Source organism: Dermacentor silvarum, chromosome 7 (genome assembly GCF_013339745.2).
Source record: "Dermacentor silvarum isolate Dsil-2018 chromosome 7, BIME_Dsil_1.4, whole genome shotgun sequence".
NCBI lineage: Eukaryota > Metazoa > Arthropoda > Arachnida > Ixodida > Ixodidae > Dermacentor > Dermacentor silvarum.
In genome coordinates, this window is record NC_051160.1 from 31,487,607 (window position 1) to 31,512,587 (window position 24,981).

The 24,981-nt window shown below is 46.5% G+C and overlaps 1 protein-coding gene and 1 pseudogene across 1 annotated transcript; both read right to left on the minus strand.

The window, feature by feature from the left end:
* Nucleotides 1-568: 568 nt before the first annotated feature.
* LOC125946899 (uncharacterized) lies at nucleotides 569-24,600 on the minus strand. The gene is made up of 8 exons (XM_049671076.1): nucleotides 24,570-24,600; nucleotides 22,587-22,607; nucleotides 17,745-17,753; nucleotides 9,713-9,847; nucleotides 8,379-8,639; nucleotides 5,168-5,375; nucleotides 2,872-3,022; nucleotides 569-691 (listed from the first exon to the last, which is right to left on the minus strand). Exons 1-8 carry the CDS (start codon nucleotides 24,598-24,600, stop codon nucleotides 569-571), a joined length of 939 nt encoding a protein of 312 aa, XP_049527033.1.
* On the minus strand, nucleotides 4,415-4,587 carry LOC119459805 (U2 spliceosomal RNA; annotated as a pseudogene).
* Nucleotides 24,601-24,981: the final 381 nt, after the last annotated feature.

Sequence of the window (24,981 nt, forward strand, 5' to 3'; positions counted from 1 at the left end):
TCACCATTTTTAAGGAGAGGCTCGCCCCCCCCCCCCCTCCCCCACCCCCCTCGGCAGGTGAACTGTAGCACTGCGGCACCCATTCAACAGACGCTGGAGGCGATTTTATTCCCAGTGGTGCCTTCTTCGCGGCAAATCTAACTTTCATATTTTTCAATCAATGATTTCATCGCAATTAATCGTTTGATGTGGGCGGAGTGTGGGCTGGTCCCCGGCCGAAACGTCATTAAAATCGCGGCATGTTTCCTACGTGCTTCTATGCTTTGACCTGTTTCATTGCTGGATCTTGTGATTCAATGCTTCAGTGATATATGAGGGAAGCTATCGGGAGCCATTTCGGCCTCTGTTAGCTTCTTTGCAATGAAATTGTAAAAGCCTTGGGCGTCAGTTACAACTGACACGTAACAATATGTATATATATATATATATATATACATGTACGTATATGAGAGCGCTCGTGCGCTATACTGGTTCTACTCATGCGCTGCGTTCTGTGAGCCCCCCCCCCCCCCCCCCCGCCCTCGTTTTGAAGCCCGGGGGTTTAAAGCCCTGGAAGAAAGCCATTGACTTACGAGGCAACCCTCTTGAAAGCTGCCTTGAAGTCGTCCATGTAGCTGCCTCTGTAGTAGGCGAATCCTACTGCGAGGACAGTAATTCTGTCTGGGTCATTCTCGGTCCTCTTGGAGAGCTTCTGCCGGAAGAGAACAAAGCAGGGGGAAACACAGGTTTGTTTCCTGTTAGGAGGTCCCCCAGACAATGTTTGCTTCGGGACATGCGGCTGTGCATTTATACTTGTGTTTCATGTGTTACCTACTCATGAAAATAAATTCAACTTAAACATGAGTTCCAATATTCCCACAGCGTGCTCAAGTGACACCAGGTACCTGAAGATCTGTGGCCTTGCGTAGGAAGTGAAACATACGGCACCATGCTGAATGCTTGATGCAGCATGTATACTAGTCCCGACCGTGGGAGCCGTGTTTGGATGGGTGGGAGGGAGGGGATGCCGAAGTGCTCGTGCACTTAGATTTCAGGTTGTGCGTAACCGGTGTTCGGATTCTAATCCAGATTCCACCCACAGCGGCGTACCTCATACTCAGATCGTAAACTGGCGCGTAAAACCCAAGAGCTTAATTTTAACAGCGAAGCTGTTAAAACTGGAGCAAAAATGTCCGAAGTCCGCAGAAAACTCCGCGCCATCGCCTAGCAACAACCAAGCCACAGCTGCGCACCTCCTGGTTAAACCTCGCCTAGCCGCGCATGCGCCGGAGCAGTAGCGATGACGTCATCTCGCGTTGCCTAGTAACCACCGGCGCAGGTACGCGCTCGCTTCGCCCGATAAAGACAGCATCGCGGAGCTCCCGCCAGCTGCGCGCTACTGCGAATGCGCCGTGACGTCATCCCGGCGTGTCGTCTGCTGCGCGCCGCCCGTACACGGGGCATAGCTTTCGACCCAAAGCTGAACCTACGTGTCATCGGACTGCAAGCGCTTCGCGAGGCGTTCCCCGATGGCACGGACCACGAGGAAATGCTTATACACTCCGTATAACTCAGCATCACTTGGCATTACTCCATATAACTTAGCATCACTTCGTATAGCCAGGACCACCTAAGAACCGACCAGCTCCGCTTTTTCTTGAGCCTTGCGCCACTACAAGCTATCCCGAATTTTTTTAGTTAATTACGGAAAACAGTATTTATTATGTCTTGCGCAAGTTGCATAACGAAGCGTTTGCTAAAGAAATATGCCAGTCAGAATAAAAGGTGAGACATCGTTGGTTGTGAAAACATTCGCAATCTGGGCGAGAAGATTGCGTCGGCACAGGCCGCGCTCCTATTCCGCAGCGCGATTACTCCTGCGTGATGCCGCATTTTATTCACGGAACGAACAAGATCACAACTTTTACAGACATGACGCGACGCGGCGTACAAGCTTTATATCACGGCCCATCACAGGATATGATTACTGTTTACCGCCGGAAAAATCCGAGTGGTTTAAGGACTACATTATCTTCACTTTTTGCAGTCTGTGCATGATCTTCCAAACAGCAGTGCAGGTAGCATCTCCGTGATGTATAGTTTATAAAACAAACTGTAAGTGTTAGTGACGGCCAAATAAACCGCGGTTGGTCGTGTATTTGGCCAATTGGCATAAGAAAAAGGTCAATTTCAGTTGGATTAGTAAATTATGCCTCTACAATACAAAAAAGAAAAATGAAAACGCCACTCTCGCGTGGAAGCGAGAGATGGGTGGCGAAGCCATCTTGCAGTTTTCACACCCGCACGGCATGACGTCATTAATTTCGGCGCTGTGTGCTTAGGCCTAGTTAACTTGTTATCAGTAAAAAAATACGCTGTACGGTTAAACTACGGGAATACGCATTACCGTGCGCGGCTCCACAGTGACGTCAAGAATAGAGATTTTGGCACGATATATAAAAAAAGGAACTTTTAAATCCTTTTAAACATAATAACAGTTCCGTAAAAATACTTTCTCTCTCTCACTTGATGTAGTGTATCTCTTCAGTCCTTCTAAGGCTTTCGGCCTGTGGGAAGCTTAGGAACTGTGCAATGGCCGCGCGGCTCTCTTTGGCTTGAGATAGGTATACTTATCTCAGCAGTGAAGTGAAAGCTAGACAGGGCCAACCTTCTGCACAATCGTGTTACTCCGCCAAGTAGTGCGGATAAATCAAGTAGATATTACTTCAGCTACGGCGGTGCGAAAACTATTTATGAATTTAGGGAACTCTTTCTTGGTGCGTAAGTAGACTCTGCGCTTCGGTCCCATACCTTTCCCTGCACTGCCAACGAAAGTTGTCCCCGAGTACAGTGCGATGTTGGAGCACAGACACATTGAGGCCTCGCACTCACCTCCAAAACAGATCTTTTGGAGCCCACAGCGCTCGTCAAATCACTCGGTCTCGTCACGAAGTTCAGAATGCCGTAGCTCTTAATGTTCCCGGTCCTCTGTAGGTCATCGAGTTCAGTAGCGGCTTGCTGCAAGTTCGAATCCGTCAGATACCTGCAAATGAAGAGGAAAACTAAGCTCGCACGAATGGCCGCGTCACCGGACACAGCGTCTATAGAGCGAATTGGGTGAGCGATATACTACGTTCCACGGTATCACGCTATATTGATGGCAGTGGAGACGCCGTCGCACAAACACAGTGCCGTGAGACATGGCGCTGCAAGTCCCGCAAACATCATCACGTCTGGAAACCAATATGATCGTTGCTGAATTGTGCGGGTGGCGCAACTCTTTCGCCAGTCGTCGGCGTTTTGCGTGTTCTAGTTGCGAGTGCTTGGAAGAATTGAGACGGCTTGACAAAGCAAGAAAAGATGGTGAAAAGACGAGACACCATTTTGCTTAGTATAGGAGCACTTGCGAAGTCTAACCATGGGTCGTGGAAGTTGGCACGGTTACACGCGTAGTTTACGCAGTTGTATTAACGACATTTTAAATAACTTCTGACAGGTCGCGGGTGCATTCGAGCAGATTTGAGCCCCTGTTCGACAATATTCATCCGAAATTCGGATACATACGTCCATACGAAGAGAATGTTGAATTAGTTGGTAGTACCGCAAGACACCGACAGCTCTCCAAGAACATGGATCGACACCATAATGCCGAAAAAAGGGAAGAAAGAGTCCGGTGGCTCAAGGAACAAATAAAAGAAAAAACTAACGTCATGTACGCAGACGCTGCCAGATGAAAGCAATGTGCAGCAACAGCGATAGACTGGGATATGAAGGCGGTCACGAACGCTTCTTTGCACACCTCCTCAATCACCGAAGCAGAGTCTGTTGCCACTATAGCTTTGGCCTTGAGAGAGCAGGGACACAGGGAAAAGCAGTCAATTATTGTCACAGATTCCCCAGGTATCCCGGCACCCTTCCTAAACGCCCGCCTACCCAAAGCAGTCATCAAACTACTGGGACATGAATTGACCCAGAAACACCGACTGGTATGGTGCCCGGAATACGTCGGGCTCGAATGGTAGGAAAGGGCCAGATGCGCTAGCTCGAGAACCTATCAACCGTGTAGAGCATACCCATCCCGTCAACGAACCTCATTTAACAACTTCAAAAGACATTCTCGACACGGGCGGCAGAAGCCAGTGGAGCCCTGGACTTGAGGGCCCCCACCCAGAACGTCCCGTTCCCATTTCCCCTTCCCCCCGCAACAATAAAGTTTCTAATAATAATAATAATAATAATAGTTGGGTGGGATTCATGTTAAAGATGGGCGTGCAGACACGGGCACAAGTAGAGGGCAAGGGACCACGATGCATTTCCGATACGTTCTAATTCTACTTCCAAAATCGGAAACAATCCGTTTTCGGTCCGTTGCCCTTCTACTTGTATAAGTTATTACAGCGAAGCTGTATATGGCTAGTTTCCAGCGGATCGATGTCCATGGACAAAAAATCCCGAAGATAGTACAATACCGGGCCGACCGGCGGTGGAGGTGAAGCAGGTTCAAGCACTCCGCCAACTTGCGAACAAAAGTTTATCATCTTCGGTCCAACCCGTATCAGATAATAAGCTGACAAGAACAGATACTACAATTCGATCCGCGTCGGCCATGTCTACGTTCACACCATACACGTGTACGCCCTCCCGAGTATTCAACTATAGTTCCTACAAATCTGAGTGTCGTCTGTCTCCTGACGTCATGCTTTACGTAGGCTTCTTCCCTCAGTTCTGCTCTTACTGTGAAGTAGGTAGGCCGTGTGTTGTACGGTCTGAAGAAGAACAGCGTGCCTACCAAGAACGACGGGTTAACAGAAAAGGGAATGGCCGCGGCGGCGGAAGGAGACTACCGACGATGAGCGGGCAGCGGACACCATGCGTAAGCGTGCTGCCCGCCAGGATTGCGAGGCGGAAAGAAATGCGGACCGTCCATGCGGCTCCGGTCCCGCATACTTGGAACGTCTCACCGGAGCAACGGCCAATCACCACATACACAGCTTCGCTGGCCATCCACTTGCACAGTATGGAATCACACTGAAGTTTTCATCTAACAATTGAACGTCTAACGTGCCAAGCCAACCTCGGGTTCCGTCATAGCCGCGGCCGCACTCTGACGTGCCGTAGCTATACTGAGCAACCGCGACAGATGTTCACGTACTCGAGTGGTGCTATTGCTCGCAACTTCTCGACTCACCGGTAGTCAAAGGCGATGCCGGGCCGAACCCGTCTATACTTCTTGGCCATCATTTGGAAGGTAGTCCAGCTGGTCTGTACTTGAGAGGCGCGTATTTTTTGTTTGACGATGATCACGTCACTGTAGAACAAGTAGTCACAGGGCGCCTCGCCCGGGTACATGTTCGGCACGACGGCGCCGCTACCCACGGTGCAAAGAATTAGCTTCACTGGAATTGGAATGAAAATTAACATCACATTGTATGCTCATATACAACGGAACGAGGACATACTCGTAGCATTCACTGTGTACCTATACTAATGCGGCTACAAAGCCTAGTCGTTAAATATTGTGCATTCGTATGTACGTACGTAGCCGTAGCCGAACGACTGACTCGCACGATTATTTTCGGTATCAAGATTCTGCGACATGGATTGTTTTGCAAAAAGTTTCTTTTTTTTTTCGTGCAGCTGCATGCTCTTAGAAGGATAGGTGAAAAGATGCAATCTGCGGATGGCATACGCTGCTGTGAACATCTCAGCAAAAATTTGCAGTCTTGCGTGAATGTGCAGCTCGCAAGCGGAGCTCGCAAAGTCACCTTCTTTTCAAACGCTCGCTTTTCAACAGAAACCTTCTCAATCTTTTCGGGACTGCCACATTTCCTCATATAGCAGAAACGCGGCTGCTGCTGCCCAATAGTTGATACCAATCACGACGGGCGTTTAGATCAGTACACTTCTTGCTGTTACTGTATAGATTTACTGACGTAATTTATGAAACGCGCTGAAACACGCGGCCGTGCCCACCTGCGTAGTAATGATACTTTGTCCAGATTGCTTATCAGTGTCGTAGCCGTTGGACTTCGCTGATTTTGACATTTTTGAACACTCAACTGGCCTCGTAACTCGCAAAACTGAAGGTCAGGAAATAGACGCTCTCACTCCTGGCCGCTCATTTTATAATTGACAGTTTGCATCTGATTATAATGTCTGAGAAGTTCATTTCTTAAGACTAATTACAACATTACCTTGCTACTGTCCAGCTACGTGGCATTTGCACATTTTTATATCTTGGTGCACGATAATTGGGACACCCTGTATATTAAACGTGGGTTTACGGTGTTGCTAACTTACGGCCTCAAACATTCTGAAATTTGATTTCGGCAATTGGTGTTTGAGAAATACATTATAGCGCACCAATTTTGTGAGTAATTGCGGGATTTCATGCACGAAATTTCCTTCGAATCGGTCATGAGGTTGCCTACAGCGCGAGCACGTCTGTGTTCCTCGCGTAAATATAATTGGGAAATCGCAATTGGCCCGTAGTAACGCTCTCAGAAAACGGTAGTAAAAATTTGGTAACCGCGGCTGTCACTATCGCCATTAGACATTTACGATTTCTTTATGACATATCATCATCATCATCATCATCATCATCATCATCATCATCATCATCATCATCATCATCATCATCATCATCAGCCTATATTTATGTCCCCTGTAGGACGAAGGCCTCTCCCTGTGATCTCCTATTACGCCTGTCTTGCGCTAGCGGATTCCAACTTGCGCCTGCAAATTTCCTTACTTCACCCCACCTAGTTTTCTGCCGTCCTCGACTGCGCTTCCCTTTTCTTGGTATCCATTCTGTAACTCTAATGGTCCACCGGTTATCCATCCTACGCATTACATGGCCTGCCCAGCTCCATTTTTTCCGCTTAATGTCAACTAGAATGTCGGCTGTCCCCGTTTGCTCTCTGACCCACGCCGCTCTCTTCCTGTCTCTTAACGATAGGCCTAACATTTTTCGTTCCATCGCTCTTTGTGCGGTCCTTAACTTGTTCTCGAGCTTAGCACCGGTAGAATGCAATGATTGTACACTGTTCTTTTCAATGACAGTGGTAAGCTCCAGTCAGGATTTGACAATGCCTGCCGTATGCACTCCAACTCAATTTTATCCTTCTGATTCTCATGATCATGATTTCTCATGATCAGCGTCCCCTGTGAGTAATTGACCTATTCACAGACTCCAGAGGCTGACTGGCGATCCTGAATTGTTGTTCCCTTGCCTGGCTATTGAACATTATGTTTGTCTTCTGCATATAAATCTTCAAGCGCACTCTTACACTTTCTCGGTTACAGCCCTCAAATATTTGCTGTAATTTGTTCCCATTTACTACATATATACTTACATAAATGATGTATACGGAAGTGCATCGAGGCTTGGTTAACAGAGCCTACCACCTAGTCTGGGCCGTTGTCTAATATGCCGCGTAGTGACAGTTTAAGGCAAAATGATGTACAGTGGAACCCGGATATATCGAACCCACACATATAACGAGAGGCAGGAAAATCCCCTTGAACATTTTTGCATAACACATTTGATTTATATATGGAATTACCTATATATCGAAGTCTTTTGTGATCCCCTGCAGATTGGATATAGCCGGGTTCGACCGTAGTTTCTTTCATTATGTTTGATTAACTGTTATGTGCTACGTTGTCGCTCGCATAAGTGCATACAGTAAGCTATAAAATTTTAGGTGCCGCGCCAAGGTACGGCTATAAATACTCCTGAAATCGTTCTTGAACTATGTGTACTTGTCGCGTAGTCACCTTGTAGTTGCTCTGTATGTGCGACGTTATTCTCTGTCACTCTTTCGCAACTTTCCCTGCATATTTACCCAAAGTGGAACCATAGTGTTGTCCCTGGTAAGTTTGAACATTAGGTACGATGGCGAATGAATGCAACAAAAGAATGCGGTTCTCGTTTTTCATTTGTTGGCCTTGATGTGCTTGTGTAATGGCATTGACCTAATACGACAACCGAAACGGCGCTTATAAGCGAAACAGCTCTGACTATATGACTGGTAATTATAGTGCAGTTATGTTAGTAGCGATTACTGCGTTTCGTAGTTGGTAAATGAACACATTAGTAAAGCTGGCTACCTATTTTCGTTAGGAAAATTACTACGGCTACTACCTGCATGTAAACTACCACGTAGTCAATATTGCGGCAAAGAGTTAGCCTGACTTTAGTCACTACAACCACCTGTTTTTTTTTTTTTTTTTGTTTTTTTTTTTAGGAGTGTATAGAGTCTTCTCTCGGCAGTTTGTCACTGCCTTTGTTTTTCGGCATTGCAAGAAGTAAACACGCTAGTCACTGCTCGTTAGGCAACCTGCTCGCAAGGGTAAGCGCACTTCACGCATTATTGTAGTGGCTCTCTGTCGCTTACCTTCCGGCTCCAGCGTGGTCGTCGTAGTCGTAGTAGTAGTCGTTGTCGTGGTAGTCGTCGTTGTCGTGGTTGTCGTGGTTGTCGTGGTTGTCGTAGTCCTGGTCGTCTTCGTAGTCTTAGTCGTCTTCGTAGTCTTAGTCGTCTTCGTAGTCTTAGTCGTCTTCGTTGTCCTGGTCGTCTTCGTAGTCCCGGTTTTCATCGTGGACCCGGGGGCCGTTTTAGGCTTGGGAGCGGTGGTTTGGTTGGGCGTCGTTGTCGGCTCTGCAAACGTGACACGACAAGCTATAATCGCAAGTGCCATAACAAAGCATACAGTTTCTGAAAACGTTATGGAATAACGTCGGCACCCATTGACATACTACGTACTTGTAAGCTTTCTTCCACTCTGGTCTCATCGTTGAATTAAAATTAGTCCTTGACAGGCTAATTAAAAAAAAAAAAAGCAGGCGACGCATATAACCTTGCACTCGGAGAAATGTCCACGCTAGTACATAACACTTTATTGATCTCGTTTGTTTCTTTTTGCCGGCACCTAATGCGTGCACACTAAGCAGATCGAGGGTTATGTCACAGGACCTTTTCTGGCGACCAATACGGTGAGCGCAGGTAACAAGAGCGGGTGCGTATAAAGGCTCCCCGCCGTAACCATTTAGAACGGCCGCAATGAGTTGCCGCAGGCAGCCAATCCGCGTTCCTGCATCCACGGTTGGCCTTGTGTTCGAGGCTAACTACAAGCAAGTTCCAGTTTGGTTAAATTGGGTTTTAAGATAATAGCACATGCTTATGAAGCAATTTCGGCAAATCTGCATCGCTGGTAATTGTTTTTTCTTTCTTTTTTATTAGAAGCTTCTGTGCAACACCTAAGAGGCGGCACGGGCGCCTTGTGGTGAGCGCGCCTGACTTGCAGATCGCCTCCGAGATTTTTACAGTGTGCAGCGGGCAGGCACCATATGACAGACGCCTGCAGGTATAGTCTCGGAGGCCATGCCGAGGAGCCACGCGTTCTACGCCATGCGTCACTTCCGGCGAGCGGTAATTTTTTTTTTTTTTTTAGTTATCAGTTTTTGAAGGTTTCGTTATCAAAAACGGTCATTTTTGCCAGCTTGTCGTTACCACTTCAAAGTGTTAACCACTGCATGTTGCTTAAGTTCACGTGGCGCGAATGCCGGCGAATTACGAGCGTGGGAATGCATATCTCGTTATGAATGTATTTGTGAGAGGGTGGGTGCTTATTTGGGCGAGGTGCTCGTGCAGCACCACTTCACTTACGTGATAGCAGGCGCCTTTCGAGATACGTGCGATGGATCACGGATTCCACGTGCACTTGGACTTACTAGTGGTGGCCTTAGTAGTCGCCTTTGTAGTCTCCTTTGGTCGCGAGGGTGGGTTCGACGAATAAGCAGCGGGCGGAGGATCACCGCCACTGCCGCCGCTGCCACTACCAACCTCGGCCGATTCATCGGCGGTGTCTGCAAGGTGACGTCATGAAAACGATAAGTAGCTTTGAGCTAGAACCATCCCCACTGAAAAAACCCCGAATATAAACAACAGCATGTTACATGCGGGAAAAGCGGGGTTTTGTATGGGATACCATATGTTTCATATGGGAATTATGGGGCATATGTTTTTTTTTTTCAATAGGGATGCCCTTTGATTACCTATGACACACTTACAAACAGTATTGACGTGGGATTGACGTGAGTGGGATTCACGGGATATGTTCTAGCACTCAAACAGTATCTTGCTGAAAACACCCTAGTTCGATTTCTCTCATATTTGTCTGCAACCTCGTAAATGACAACTGCAACAAAATTTAGCTTGGATTAAAATGCCTATAAATGCTTAGCATATACTATCAATGTAATCTTGGCAAATCCGCAGGGCTAGTAAGTGTCTAATTTTTTTATTAGCATGCCCTTAAATAGCGCCGAAGCAGACGACGCGTTCACCTGGCGGTGAGCAGTAGTGGTGCGGAAATGGCGGCGAACGTTTCAGAACCGTACACGACTGCCGATCCCTCACTAGCGCCTGGGCGCCCAGGCGCAATGTTTGCGAGTTGGTGGGTGTCTCTCTCGGCGTGCTTTCTCGTTGCGCACGTGATTTGAGCTGTTGTAAGAGGGCCGACGCATTGCGTGGCCGTTGGGTGCTATAGGGCACGTGCTCGAACACGAGCGATGGGTGTGCAGTACACAGCGCTGCATAAGACGAAGGCCGAACACATCTCTCCTGTCCTACCTCTTAGAGCGGCAGGGCGCACCGCGTGCCGCACCAGCCAAACGCGACGCGGACCGGCCAACGCGCACACAAAGCATGTGAACTGCGCTTGACGACATTGCACACGCTAGATTTCACGAGCGCAGTCACCCATCATGCAAAATGTGCTTGCGAAACTCTTTCTCTGGATGACTATAAGTATTGTAAGCCTCGATGGGGCACGAAAAGCAAAGGTAAGGTGCATTCACGGGCGATATTCTGGAGCGATCATTTCCGGTGTTGCACAATCTTTCAAATGCATGAAAAACTGTTCCCCTTTACAAAGAAGGGAGGTACAGGAGTACAGGGGGTATACGTGAATATCTTGGCAAATATCTACAAGGATTCCACAGCAACTTTAGTTCACAAGAAAAGTAGAAAATTACCTGTCAAGAAAGGGGTCAGGAAAAGAGGCACAATCTCTCCAATGCTATTCACTGCATGCTTAGAAAAAGCTTTCAAGCTCGTAGACCGGGAAGGCGTAGGAGTGGATCAACGGGGAATATCTCAGCGACCTTCTGTTTGCAAATGACTCACTGGGGACCCTGATCATTAGAAGGAAATTTATAGAAGAATGAAATTGGATTCGAGTGCACACGGCAAGCATTACCAAATCCTGACTGGGAACTTACCACTGCAGTCGTTGAAAAGAAAAGTGTACAATCATTACATTTTACCAGTACTAACATATGGGACAGAAACTTGAAGGTTAACAAAAGCTCGAGAGCAAGTTAAGGACCACACAAAGAGCGATGGAACGAAAAATGTTAGGCCTAACGTTAAGATCGAGACAGGAAGGGAGCGGTGGGGATCAGAGGGCAAACGGGGCCCGATGGCCGATATTATAATTGACATTAAGAGAAAAAATGGAGCTGCGCAGGCCATGTAATTCGTAAGATGGATAACAGATGGACGTTAGCATAACAGAATGGATACCAAGAGAAGGGAAGCGCAGTCGAGGACGGCAGAAAACTAGGTGAGGTGATGAAGTTAGGAAATTTACACGCGCAAGTTGGAACCAGCTAGCGCAAGACAGGGGAAGTGGGAGATCGCAGGGAGAAGCCTTCGTCCTGCAGTGGAGATAAAGGTAGGCTGATGACGATGATGATGAAAGGGAAGGGGGCATGCAATGGGATCGAGGGTTGGGGGAGGAACTGCTTGAAGTAGGCCTCTACCATCGCAGCCCACTCCAGGATGGCCTCCTGAAGGTCGGGCCTCGAGCTGCGCAAGTCAGCCTCCCACTGCTCCTCACTAGATATTAATTGTTTGTGGAAAGAGGGAAAGGGGTCATGATGTGGTTTAAGCCTGCTCTGGGAGAGGCGCACAATTTAGAAGCGGGAGAAAGGTGAATTACGGGATGAATGCCGCAGAGGAGGTAGGAGGAGGGGAAAGATGCGAGTCTACAGCTGTCGCCACAGAACTTCACAGCTGCGCGGGGATTTGCGCATGGGCGGCGGAAAGGTTAAACGCTCTAATCGGTAGTGCGCGCCGATGTCGTGGTATACGTAATAAGCCGATACCGTGTTGTAAACGGCGCCTCCTTCCTAGCGAGGTCCGACACAACTGATGCTTGCGCCCGGACCGTAAATGCTCGGGCACTGACATGAGCCGCTTCGTTTACAGCAAGGCCCACATGCGCGGAAGTTCAGAATAATGCTAGATGAAAAGAATGGGCCGAAAGGCAGGGAAAGGGCTGGCTTAGAGTTATGTATGACTGTTTTGGAGTCGCTAACCATAACTGATCAATTTGGGATTGCGAGGGCCAGGGCTACGGCCGCCTCTCCGAGGAAGATCCAGGATTGGAGGCGTCCGCAGCGACCTGGCCGTGAGAGTTGATGACTGATATAGCATCTTCGAGACATTTCGCGCGTCTCTACGTCGGACGCGTTGAAGTTACACGAACGAAAGCCTTTCTGACACAGCATCAGAAACGCTGTCAGCAGGAAACGCATGTTGCATTTGTCAGGAAGGAGAACGCGATGCCGCGGACGTTGTGCAGATGCGGTGGCAAGCCATGCAAGGAATGCGATGACGCCACAGCGCATTGGGGTGATACTTCGCCAAAAACTTGTCGATTTAAATATCTCCGGCCTGTCTAGCCGTGACCTTACGCGTCGTCACGGCGGACTATATCCGCGCTTTTAGCTTAGTCACGTGACCCAAGGCGCTCTTCTTGTCCGAGCGAAGACAGAAGGCATCGAGTCTCTGCTCGTTAAACGTAGACAACCAGATACAGAAAACCGGCTTGCCTCGGATAATACTTCAGGAATAAATTTGGGCTAGCTGGTGTTGGTGCAGTTGCTGGGCATAGTTACTAGCGCGCACAAGACTAACGGAAGAAAGGAGGGACAGGACAGAGCGCTAGACTTCAAGTGACAGGCGTTATTAAGAAAAACATGCAAGGAGGCCACCGTATGTGCCACGTAGAAGACAACGAAATGCGCAACGAAGCCGATAAGCTCCCACAACAATCCATTACAAAGCATTCACCAGGTACTATAATCTCAAGGTACAACACTTCTTTATCAGTGAGTGCCACTCCCTCATAGTACTTCGCGTTAATCGCAATGGCGTCGGTGCACAGCGCTCGAAGCAGCTTGCACAGCACAGGGTTTTCATTTTTAAATTTTACGGAGTCTTTAAAAATCGCCTGTGGCATGTAGCCTAATTATTATCGTTGAGCTGGGTTTTTCGAAGAGGCGGAAATTAGTAGCACGAGAAATCGAAACACGCATTCATCTAATTAACAAAAACTGGCAAATGAATTTCTTAGTTAATTACCTTAGGACGCATATTGCAATTTACGATTGCAGCCAGTGAGCTTGCAATACGCATCGACTTGAATTTCCAGGATGACACCAGTTTCGTGATATTTCCCAAAGTGTGGTACGAAATACATGGGCGTTCCAGTTACTTTTGTGCTTTAATGTATAAAATTGCATTTTGATAAAAAAGTAAGTGGAACAACAGTACATTCTTACTGCGAGTTTGATGGCGCATTATCTCCAAACTGGTGTCATTCTGGAAATTCATTGCAATTGGATACGCCTGACAAGTTCACCGGCTACAATTCGTAAATTGCAATATGTGTCGTAAAGTAATAAGCTATGAAGTTCATCAGTCAATTTTTGTTAATTAGTTGAATATGTGTTTCGATTTCTGGTGCTACTAATGTCCTTTTCGAATAGCCCAGCTCAACGATAAGAATTATGTCACCTGCCACAGGCGATTTTTAAAAATTCCATAAAGCTTAATTTTGAACATCCTGTACACCAACTCTGTGGCTGCCAGACGTGCGGGACTTGCTCGCTGATACTCGGGAACGGTATACGAGCAAGGGAAGCCGACGACCTGGACGCTGGTTCTCTATACAGTCTCCAAAGTACGTCACTTCCGGCGAGTTGTAATATGAAGTTTCCGTATGAAGAACATTGATTTTTGCGTTTTTTTTTAAAAGGAACCGCTCGCATTTGAAGCGTAAAATTTTCTACAGAGGCTACTGTATGTCTAAATTATTTGAAGCGGGGCTTTTTATAAAAGGGGCGAATTGTCATCCACCCGAATATAGCACGGAATCTACAAAGGAAACCCATACGTATTTCCCAGGAACGCCTCGCACTTGAGGAATAATTTGTCCTGGTCTGGGTTCCAGAATTTCCTCATCCAGAATTTCGTTGGAGTTGGCCTTTAATGCGCAAATTTAAATGAGCACCGTAATAATATGTTAGTGTATTAAAACAAGTAACTCAATATAATGTACTCGGATTTGTTCACGTAAAATTTTCTTCTTTTTATTATTTTTTTTACGTGACAGTTGGTACGCCATGTGCATTTGGTTATGCCTTATAGGAAGCAGCAGACACAAAGTGCGACAAGTCTGAAATATTGCTGCTCTGGAATTTGAAACCTCTTTCAGCCTGCTGAGACCTGTTCCAAAATATCTGGATGTTAATGCTGGTACGAGTAGGCGTCGTGATGAAGGGCGTAATTTTTCTGTGAGCAGGAGACAAATAGTACGACAGGTAGCGCGACGCAACGTACGACGACCATGACGGACCGTTAGAATGTGATGGAACATGCATGACACTATTCACGCTTGTCGCTTGTAGCTTATCGAGAGCCCGTTGTTCAGATGTGCTCACCATCGGATGAAGTCCCAGACGTGAGGAAAACGATAGCGCCGACTACTCCCAACAGCAGTAGGCAAAGGCCGATGACCATGTAGGTTTTCTTGTCACTGGGGGGGGGGGGGGGGGGAGGAAGGAAAAAGAGGTCGCAGTTTAGCCCGAAAGGTGAACCATCGATTGTGATAGCAAATTAGTAGACAGCGATACGAAGCACGAATATTAGTTTTGTTGGCCGTATAAATTTGCAAACATCCGCTTACTAATTCAATTAGCAAGCACGGTGTGACGCGGGCACAGGTAAAGATGAACACATCTCGCTCGATGACCGAGGAAACTCGCCATGAAAACGCTGCAGTCAGGAAGCGCGGTAGCACCAGCGAGTGAATTGAACGTCATGCTGTTTCTCGTTTCAACGCGAACTAAACGTCGAAAGCACAGCGCGTACGAAGATACCGGCACTTGGCACACTTTGTCCACATCGCACACCGCTTTAAAGTAGAGGCCCACGCGGTAGCGCAGTTTGTGCACGTCGCAGATCACTGTCAAGATATGGCGCCCGCGCGGCCGCATCGTAAGCAGCAGCCCCCCCCGGTGCCTCGCGCGCCACAGTTCATGGGTCCGACTCCCACCAAAAAAAAGGTCGTGGATTCGAGTGCTTTACCTATATATTAATTAACTGTAGCCCAATTACTTCGTCTTAATGTCACAGGTAATGGGTTCGACTTTCACATAAGCTCGAGAGTGCGACTCCCACCGAAGGTCGTGGGCTCGAGTGCCTGAATTAACAGGATCACAACGGTGACCCACACACAATCAAAATTATTGCGTGAGTGTTGCTTGCTTGACCCGCGCACCATCAGAATTGTTGCGTGAGCGTAGCTTGCTTACTCATAGAGGACGATGACGACGGTGACCCGCACACCATCAGAATTGTTGCGTGATCGTTTGCATATAGCTATGACATGACGACACGGTTTTCGCTCAAGGACGTTGAAGGTCGTCTGAACGATGAGACATATAAGGTCTTAATAAAAGACAGGGAGCGAGCATCGCCGAGACAGCCAGCTCTGACGACGCTCCTGGCTCCCTTCAGGGCTTTGTCTGCATGTCGGAGCTTGGGAAATAGGCCTTTCATGGTTGGCGGAACTTTCGCGGCGTTGTTTGGTTTGTGGTAACTTCTAATGGCCGCCGTCATCACCATATCCTCTCGCTACCCGCTCTACCCTCTGCCATCCCTTTATTCAACGTGCGTCCTGAAGCCCCGCGGGGCTCTGGACCTCAAAGAGTCTTCCAAACACGCAGACATCGGCTCCGCAGTGGCCCACTACGTGGGCGAAGTGGCCTGTGGGGACCCTAGCGTTTGGTCAGTGTGGGACAAAGACATAGTGGTGTGCGGCACGCAATCCACGCAAATGGTTCACAAACTAACACCAGATTTGGACCTCAAGGTAGGCGCATCATCCTACTCATTCAAGGGGCACTTGAAAGTCAACGGTGAAGTGTGTAAGGGCGGGATTAAAGAAGAAACTTGTGCCGTTTTGAAACCGGAGCTCTTCTGGCGGGAAGCTCTTCTGGCGTGCGAAAATTGGGGGACCACAAATGTAGCGGAGGTGACCGTCGGGCAGCGGCTGCCACGATATATCCACTACAACCATGAAGGCGTCCCAGTGAGGGCCTACAAAAAGACAATTCCTGCCAGCTATAACCAGACTATAACACAGGGTGGGTAATTGTCCACACCCTGACGATGGAAGATGCGGGTTTTGTGGCTCACAGGTCGGCATTACTATTGCGGGCCACCGCGAACACGAGTACAAGCCAACCTGCATGATTTGCGGGGAAGGGCATCTTACGGGCTCCGCGAAATGCACCGAAAGTTTCGGAAACTCCGCCGCCCCACGAACCAATCAGGTGGAGCTACCTCAATGCAGGGTCAGCGGTCGGGTCAACCACCTCGCGATAGGAAGCTGAACAAGTCTGGGCAAGCTCCCCAGCAACAACCATCGAAGACGGGCAAGCCTGGACAATTCGCCCACTAAAAGAAGACAAACAAAAATGAACAGTCCGGGACCAGGCCGAAACCACCAGCCTTGAAGGTCGGGGACTTTCAACCCCTGGTCAACGGGCCAACAAAATAGGCGAGCAACTGGGGCAGGCGTGACCTCTCAGTCCTCCCCTCCCTCACCCCCCTCCCCCTTACCCCCTATCCCATTGATAGCAGATTGCGGGCAGAACTCGAAATAGAAATCAGAACGTGCAGTTAGCAGCCAAAATTGCGACACTCGAAACCAATAGGGCAGACACCCTCATTCCAGGAGTTCACTTGGATGATACGGAGGACTCGGCATCGGTGTGGTCGGGCAGCACAGTGACGTCAGCGCACATGCCCTTCTACGCCAATATGGAAGCCAGGCAAAACGCCCACGAAAAGCAAATACAAGCCTTCGCTGAGCAAACGACCCAGCTCCCAAATCTGATTACTCAGGCAGTACAGGCCATATTACAGATGCTAGTTCAGCAAAGTATTGCCACAATAACTCGGCAGGTGACCAAGCTGTTCAAAACCTGGATTCAAAACAACCCCTAACTCCTCCGCCACACCGGTCCCATTAGGGATGCCGGGTGCCCTAGCAAGTACCTTCGTACTAAAGAGGAAGAAATTGTAGACTCACTGTACACCGTACAAGGTGTCATAACTTGAGGTATGCCCAGGGAGCCAATTTGAGCCGGTTGGCAGTTCCGTTCTACGAGAGCTTATTCATCTTGCGCGCTTTATGGTGCATCAGTAACATTCGGGCTCTCTAGTGTCCTGCGTGCCCATCTTAATCGTCGGCCCGGTGACATTAGACGCGCGCCAACCTGGCCGTCGCGATGCGAGCAAAACGTCGAATGTAGCTGATCAGGGCATAGCTACTCGGGGATCACCGCAACCTTGATGTGAAAGTTACAGAGTAAAGACTTCGGTGTTGATGCAATACTTACTCACTGTCCCCTTCTGCAAGAAAAGTAGGGAAAAAAAGGTCAGTTCTCAGAGAACCACAATACGCGAACGGCAACGCGCCGGGAATAGCCCCTTCAGTCACGAATTACGATCGACTGTCGATAAGTATAAATAATTTTATGCCAAGGTGCTGCAGACTCCATTATGAGAAAATAAAGGTGGTATAATGACTGTGTGCTTTATGATGAGTCACCATAATTACGGAGTAATTAAGTTCTTGTGCACTCAGGAATGATACGTTTCTTTATAAAAAGTATTGAATCACTAGCGCGAATTGCTTGCGCAAGTTAATTATTGGCTGCAAGCTATAACAGAGAGAAAGAAAATTATTTCGCAGTTGGTACAGAAATGTCCCACGTCACACCTCCCGTCAAACACTGTAGTGCCTTCTCTAAAGCGATATTCGGATAGCGATCGATTTCCCTCAGAAGTAAAATGAAGGTAGTTGACGTAAGCAGAACGTTCAATTTACCCTAAGCTGAAATTTTGTGGTCTATTCCTCTCCACAGCTGTACAGAAATGGCAAAAATACGTCGGGTCCACAAATGTGTACACACTGACTGAAGGGATAAGAACACTGGATGCGCAGAAAGACCGGGCTCATCAAGATATTTTGTTCGGCCTCGGTAGTCGCAGTCGCCCACATCACGTGACCTCCAACACTTGACGCACGTGACCTCTAACACTTGACGCACGTGACCTCTAACACTTGACGCACGTGACCTCCAACACTTGACGCACGTGACCTCCAACACTTGACGCACGTGACCTACACTTGACGCACGTGACCTCCTACACTTGACGCACGTGAGCTCCAACACTTGACGCACGTGAGCTCCAACACTTGACGCACGTGAACTCCAACACTTGACGCACGTGACCTCCCACCAGTGGCGCACCGACGGGGGGGGGGGGGGGATTCGGGGGTTGTAACCCCCCCCCCCCCCCCTGAGGCCGACTTAACCCCACCTTTTGTTTAACCCCTTTTCTTTCCTTACGCATTTGAGTACTGCAACTAAGATGTAAGACGCGCAATCGTCTGCACACTCGCAAAAAGCGCATTTTTTTACAATTTCCCGTGAAGAAATCGAAATTAGTGCTGTTTAGATGGTATTGGCAAACTGTCAACCCCCCCCTGGCAGACATCCTGGGTGCGCTACTGCCTCCCACACTTGACGCACGTGACCTCCCACACTTGACGCACGTGATCTCCAACACTTGACGCACGTGATCTCCAACACTTGGCGCGCAGACAGCGCAGAGAGCGCGTTCAGCAGCGCTAGCACTGCCGCAGCCACCATAGCCTACACGGAAGCCTACACGGAAGCCTACAGGGTGTATCTGGAGTTTGCGTAATAATGCGATCGCAGTATATTCAGCTGGTCTATGCATGTTTGTTTAGTAACCTGTGCCCTGACGTATTTGCGACTCGCTGCCCTTATAATGTCGCTCACTAAAGTTATTCAGTATAGCTATTCAAGTATAGTTATTCAGTTTGAAACAAACTGACAGCCTAATGACAAAACAAAATAGGGCACTGTGATGCGTGAAACGAGACAACTCCAACAAGCTGCATGAGAGCAACACGAAAAAACACCATAAACGGTAACATCATAAAAATACTTAGGACTATTTGATTTCTGAACCAAAGTAGGTTACCGAAGAAGCGGCGTCCGCTAAGTGGCCAAGGAACCGGAATATAGTAGCCATAGATAGGTTTCCATGTATATGGCCATTGAAGTCTCCATATTCTCCAGAACTAATCCATATTCGTCTGTCTAGCTATCTTGGAAATTTTAACTTATTTCACCCTGAATAGTTTGGATTCCGTCTCGGGTATTCAACTAACCTTGCTCTTATTTACTTCACTGATAAATGCAAAATCGAAATTGACAAAGGTAACTACGTTAGTTCTGTTTTTTTTTGTTTAGATTTCACTAAAACGTTTGATACAATAATTCATGATATCCTATTCTCTAAACTTGATTCTTGTGGCATTCAAGGAACCCCTGTAAACCTTTTTCAATTTCACTTATCTCATCATGAGCAAGTAGCATGCATGTATGGCCTTCATTCTAACAATATAATTAACATCTGGGTTCCACAAGGCTGAATTCTACCTAAATGCCGATGAGACCACTCTTATCTTCGGCTAAATGTTTGAACAATCATAACGGCCCTTAATGCTGATCTTATGGATATCTCGACTTTGTGTTAAAAACACACTTCTAATTAATCCTTCCAAAACTAAAATTTTAATCTTAATTTCTTGGTCCACTAATGATTTGCAAGTTGCGCCAATTTCTATTGATTTGCATGCTATTTATCCATCCAACCTCTGGTCATTCCTGGGTGTCGAGCTTGACTCGCCCTTAAAATTTACCTTAAACACCGATGAACTACAAAGAAAAACTTCATACAGTATTAGGAGTCTACTCAAAGCTAGATGTTATTTTGATTTACATACTCTGGTAGCTATAGTACGCACTCATTCATAGCCATCAAAACTGTTACATAACTTCCTGGGGTCAACCTGTCACCGCCATCTTTCTTCTTTACAACATGTCCAAAATCATGCAATCCGAATGATTAGTAAGAGTAATCGCCGATCACATGTTACTGAAGTCTACTGTAATCTTACCATACTCTGCTTTACTAATATTGTGAAATTTAATGTTTACATATTTGCATATAGAGCAATTAAAGACCATCACCTTCGCAAATTTGTTTTCATGCGTGGACTTACGTACAAAAATACACGTTTTTCCCTAAACAACAACTTTTTACTTCCAATATTTCGTACTAACTGCGACACTCAAAAGAGATTGTTTTGTTTTAAATAATTTTGGAATTCCTTGGGTTGGTAAACTTTTTTTTCCGTTTCATCATTTTATTTGTAATCAATAACAATTCGACTAGTCAAGTAACCTGACCTTTATCGTTATATGCTGATTACTATTTGTTTATTGACTAGAATTGTTTAACAGCTCAATTGATTGTACTTGATTAATTGTTGTATTAATTGTTGTGTTACTGCTCGTATTTTATAGCATACGTTTTTTTATTATTATTCTTTTTGCTGTTTCATGTAACCTTATAGTGTTTTCACTACGGGACGTCCTTCTGCACGCTATCATAACCACTTTGTACATCTCTTTTAGCAGAACAAACTTCAAACGTCCAGAAAAGAAGTGCTCGGCAAGCTGCACAGTCTGAACCACTTTCCCTGGCACCAGCGTTCCTTGCTCATTTCGAAGGCCCTGTTGGATTGTCAGTCCTATGGCGGTGCCCTCGATGGAACCGACCCTCGTGATAGAGCCTAAAATTATCTTTCAAGAAGAAAGTTTGAAGTCAAAACTAACCTAAAGCCTAAAGTTTAGCCACGAGAAGTTCACGCATGTTGGATGCGTTAAGGATGAATGAAACATGAAAAAATGCAAGTTGATGTGTCCGCGCGAGCGTTCATGTACGAGCGACGGCATCATGCACGCTGTGGGATGCTGCCTGAATCAACGCCAACCGATATGCAAAGTGAGTGTCGGCTCAAAATATACCGATTTCACTGCAACGAATGGGACTAATATAGAATATCTTTAAAAAATTAATGTTCGTTGTGGTAACCTCTACTGCTACCATTTCTTGGAACAATCGTGAGTTAACTGTGCGATGCCCTCTCCAGAACTGCCGGCCATCACAAATCGCCACAGGTCTATTCTACGTACTCAAAACCAAGTTGAGTATTCATTATTCCTTATTTTACACTCATTTCAATTACTGTTCATTAGTCTGGGGAACAACTGCAGCACCTAACAGCCAAAAGCTCTACAGCCCGGGATTCTATAGCTTGCTGTTCCAAAAGCTTCCGGGATTGCAGCGCCACCTATCGACGAAGTTGGGAGATTAACGTGAATACATATGGCCTCCGAGATTTGCACATCTCGGAGGCCATGGTAGACAGCTTGTAGTGCTTGTACCGATTTCGCCGCGTGCAAATAAAACGCGCTCCCGGCTTTCATTGCGTTGCCTCTCGCACTTTTCGGACGCACACGCAAATCATTACGAATAGACAGAATCACTTAGGTGCACTGTGCATGCGAAATTTAAAGCGTCATCGAATAGCGTCCCGCACGTAAACTACGCTATCACGCTATACTAAAACTCGCTTTCTGCAAACTGAGTTTGCGGCACGGTAACGCTATTTCCCTTAACCCCGCTTTTAGGCTAACGTTAAACTAAAACTGTAACGTGTCATCATCATCATCATCATCATCATCATCCTATATTTTATGTGCACTGCAGGACGAAGGCCTCTCCCTGCGATCTCCAATTACCCCTGTCTTGCGCTAGCGTATTCCAACTTGCGCCTGCAAATTTCCTAATTTCATCATCCCATCTGTTTTTCTGCCGACCCTCGACTGCGCTTCCCTTCGCTTGGTTTCCATTCTGTAACCCTAACGTGTCATGTACCAAGCTAAACTCTCTAATCCCGCCATTATGCCCGACACTTTATTCCGATGCTCAATGATACATTATCTGCGTACGCCTCGTACATTCGGCAGTGCTTCGAAAGCCTTGTCAGAGGAAGTATGTAGGCAACAAAGTGACCACGCAGCTAAATTTGAGCAAGCGCGACATTTTCTCTAGTTGTTAAACACAAGAGAGCGTATAAGCCACCGTAATATTCTCAGACTAGTTCGCGAGGCCGTTGTTATATATTGAACCGGCTATTGTACAGGCGCTCGAATACTAACAAGGCGTTGCCCCACGGAGAGCAGACAGGTCTGTACGTACGGATTCGGAACTTTTGCCGTCATATCGCGTACTTACCAGCTGGGGTGGATTCCAATACTGAAAAACGAAAGGCACAAAAACGCACGTTACGCACGTGCTGAGGTTACATGGCGCAAAACGTTTATGAGTGAACGTAGCATGGCGACGTTCAGGAAAAAAGAAACGGGCTGAAAACAACAAGTGTTCAACACTAGGCTGTGTTACCCCTAAAAGTATGCTAAATATTTAAATCTTGCAAATCACTTCTGCTCAAGCCTACAACGTACGTGGAGGAAGAATCAAGAAAAGGAAACTATGGCATCCACCCGGCAACAGCCAAAGCTGCCAATAAACATGAACATTTTAAAGAAACCCAAATGAGTGTATAAAGAAAGCATAGCGATTGCACTAAAAACAGTGCCATTCCACTCTGTGAAGATGGATGACCAGCGGAGCTGTATATATATATATATATATATATATATATATATATATATATATATATGCACACATTCTATGCAAAAACAAAAACAAAACAAAAACAATAAAAAAAACCGTGCATAAAGCGCATTCACATGTTGTAAGGGGCGGGCAGCGAATTCCATTCAGAAATAGTCCCGGGAAAGATGGAGAACTTGTAGATGTCTGTCCTAGCATAGATAGGTGTCAGTGTATCCGGACGATGGTGTAGTGTATACCTTGTGGAGAGAAGACTTACATATAGTGAAGGGTCCAGAGCCAATTTGTGATTAATTAGATTATGTAAAAAATCTAGCCTGTGTTTCTGTCTTCTTGGTTCAAGCGAAGGAATGTCGTTAGCCAATATCAACTCTGACGGCGAATCCGAACTTTTGAACTTGGAGTAAATAAAACGAACATATTTTCTCTGTATTCTCTCAAGTTTGTTAACATTGACTTTAGTATAGGGATCCCATGCAACGCAAGCATATTCAAGTTTTGGGCGGATATAAGTTAGATAAGTGAATAGCTTAACGTTTGAGGGGGCGTTTCTTGGTTTCTGTCGCAGATAAGTTAGCTTCCGAAAGGCAGAAGAACATGTGTTGTCAATGTGAAGGTTCCAGGAAACATTATTAGTGAACGTTACGCCAAGGTAGTTGTAGCTCTCAACTTGCTTTAGTGGCACAGATCCCATTTGATACGCGTACTCCAGGGGATTCTTTCTATGCGTTATGCGAAGAGAGACAGTTTTATCTACGTTTGCAGCCATGCCGCATTCTTCGCACCACAAAAATATATTATTCAAGCTAGAGTTAAGTTCCTCCTGATCATCTACAGACTTAATTGTACGAAATACAATGCAGTCATCTGCAAACAGCCTTATTTGTGTTCCAGGTGTGACGACGGTAACAATGTCATTAATATATAAAAGAAAGAGAAATGGATCCAGGACACTGCCCTGGGGAACACCTGAAGTGACTGGCAGATATCCCGAGTTGTGATCGTCAACTGAAACATACTATTGGCGATTATCCATATAGTCTGTAATCCAGCTAATTATGATGTCCGGAAGGTTAATGTTCCTTAATTTTAGAATTAGCTTTTTGTGAATTACCCTATCGAAGGCTTTACTGAAGTCGAAAAACACAGCATCAATTTGACCGTTGGCATCCAAAGCTTTGGCAATGGAATCAATAATTGTTACTAATTGTGTAGTAGTGGAACAGCCTTACGTGAAGCCATGTTGAGCACTTGATAGTATGGAGTGTTCATCTAAGAATTCAGTAATGCGAGTTGCGATTATATGCTCGAAAAGTTTGCAGCAAGATGAGGTTAATGATATGCGGGGCGGTGATTCTCGAGCAATAATCGATCGCCTTTCTTAAAGACCGGAACAACTCGAGCCATCTTCCAATCTTCAGGCACTTTCACGCATAACAAAGATGCTCTGAACAATACAACTAAGAACTTAGCAAGAGTTTTGGCGTATCGCCTAAGAAACACATTCGGGAGGTTGTCAGGGCCAGGAGTTGTTTTGGTTTTTAAATTGAGTAACATAGACACATATCAGTAGAGACTTACCGCTCATTCCGCTGACGGCGGTGGACTCCATCATCGATTCTTCTGAAATCGAAAGCAGTCGCAGTCAGTAGACCTCAAATAAAATCACATTCTTACTTTTTTTTTGTAAATAAGTGATGGAGGATAAAGTTTGAAGTTTGAAGTTTGAAGTTTATTTATAAAGACAGCCGTCTGCAAATAGTCTATGGACATTCTATAGTTATGGATGAGTTCATCCTTCAAGGGAGCCCAGTGTAGCATGCAATGCATTGCCCAAACAGACGCATATAGCTTGGAGCGCGATTCAGCAACCGCGTCTCGAGTCAGAACCCTTAATCCCAACTGCCCATAACAAAACATACGAAGGTGCCAGGTCACTCATTTGATAAAATCAGAGCCGTGATTACACAATGCCGGTTTTCGCTCACACTTT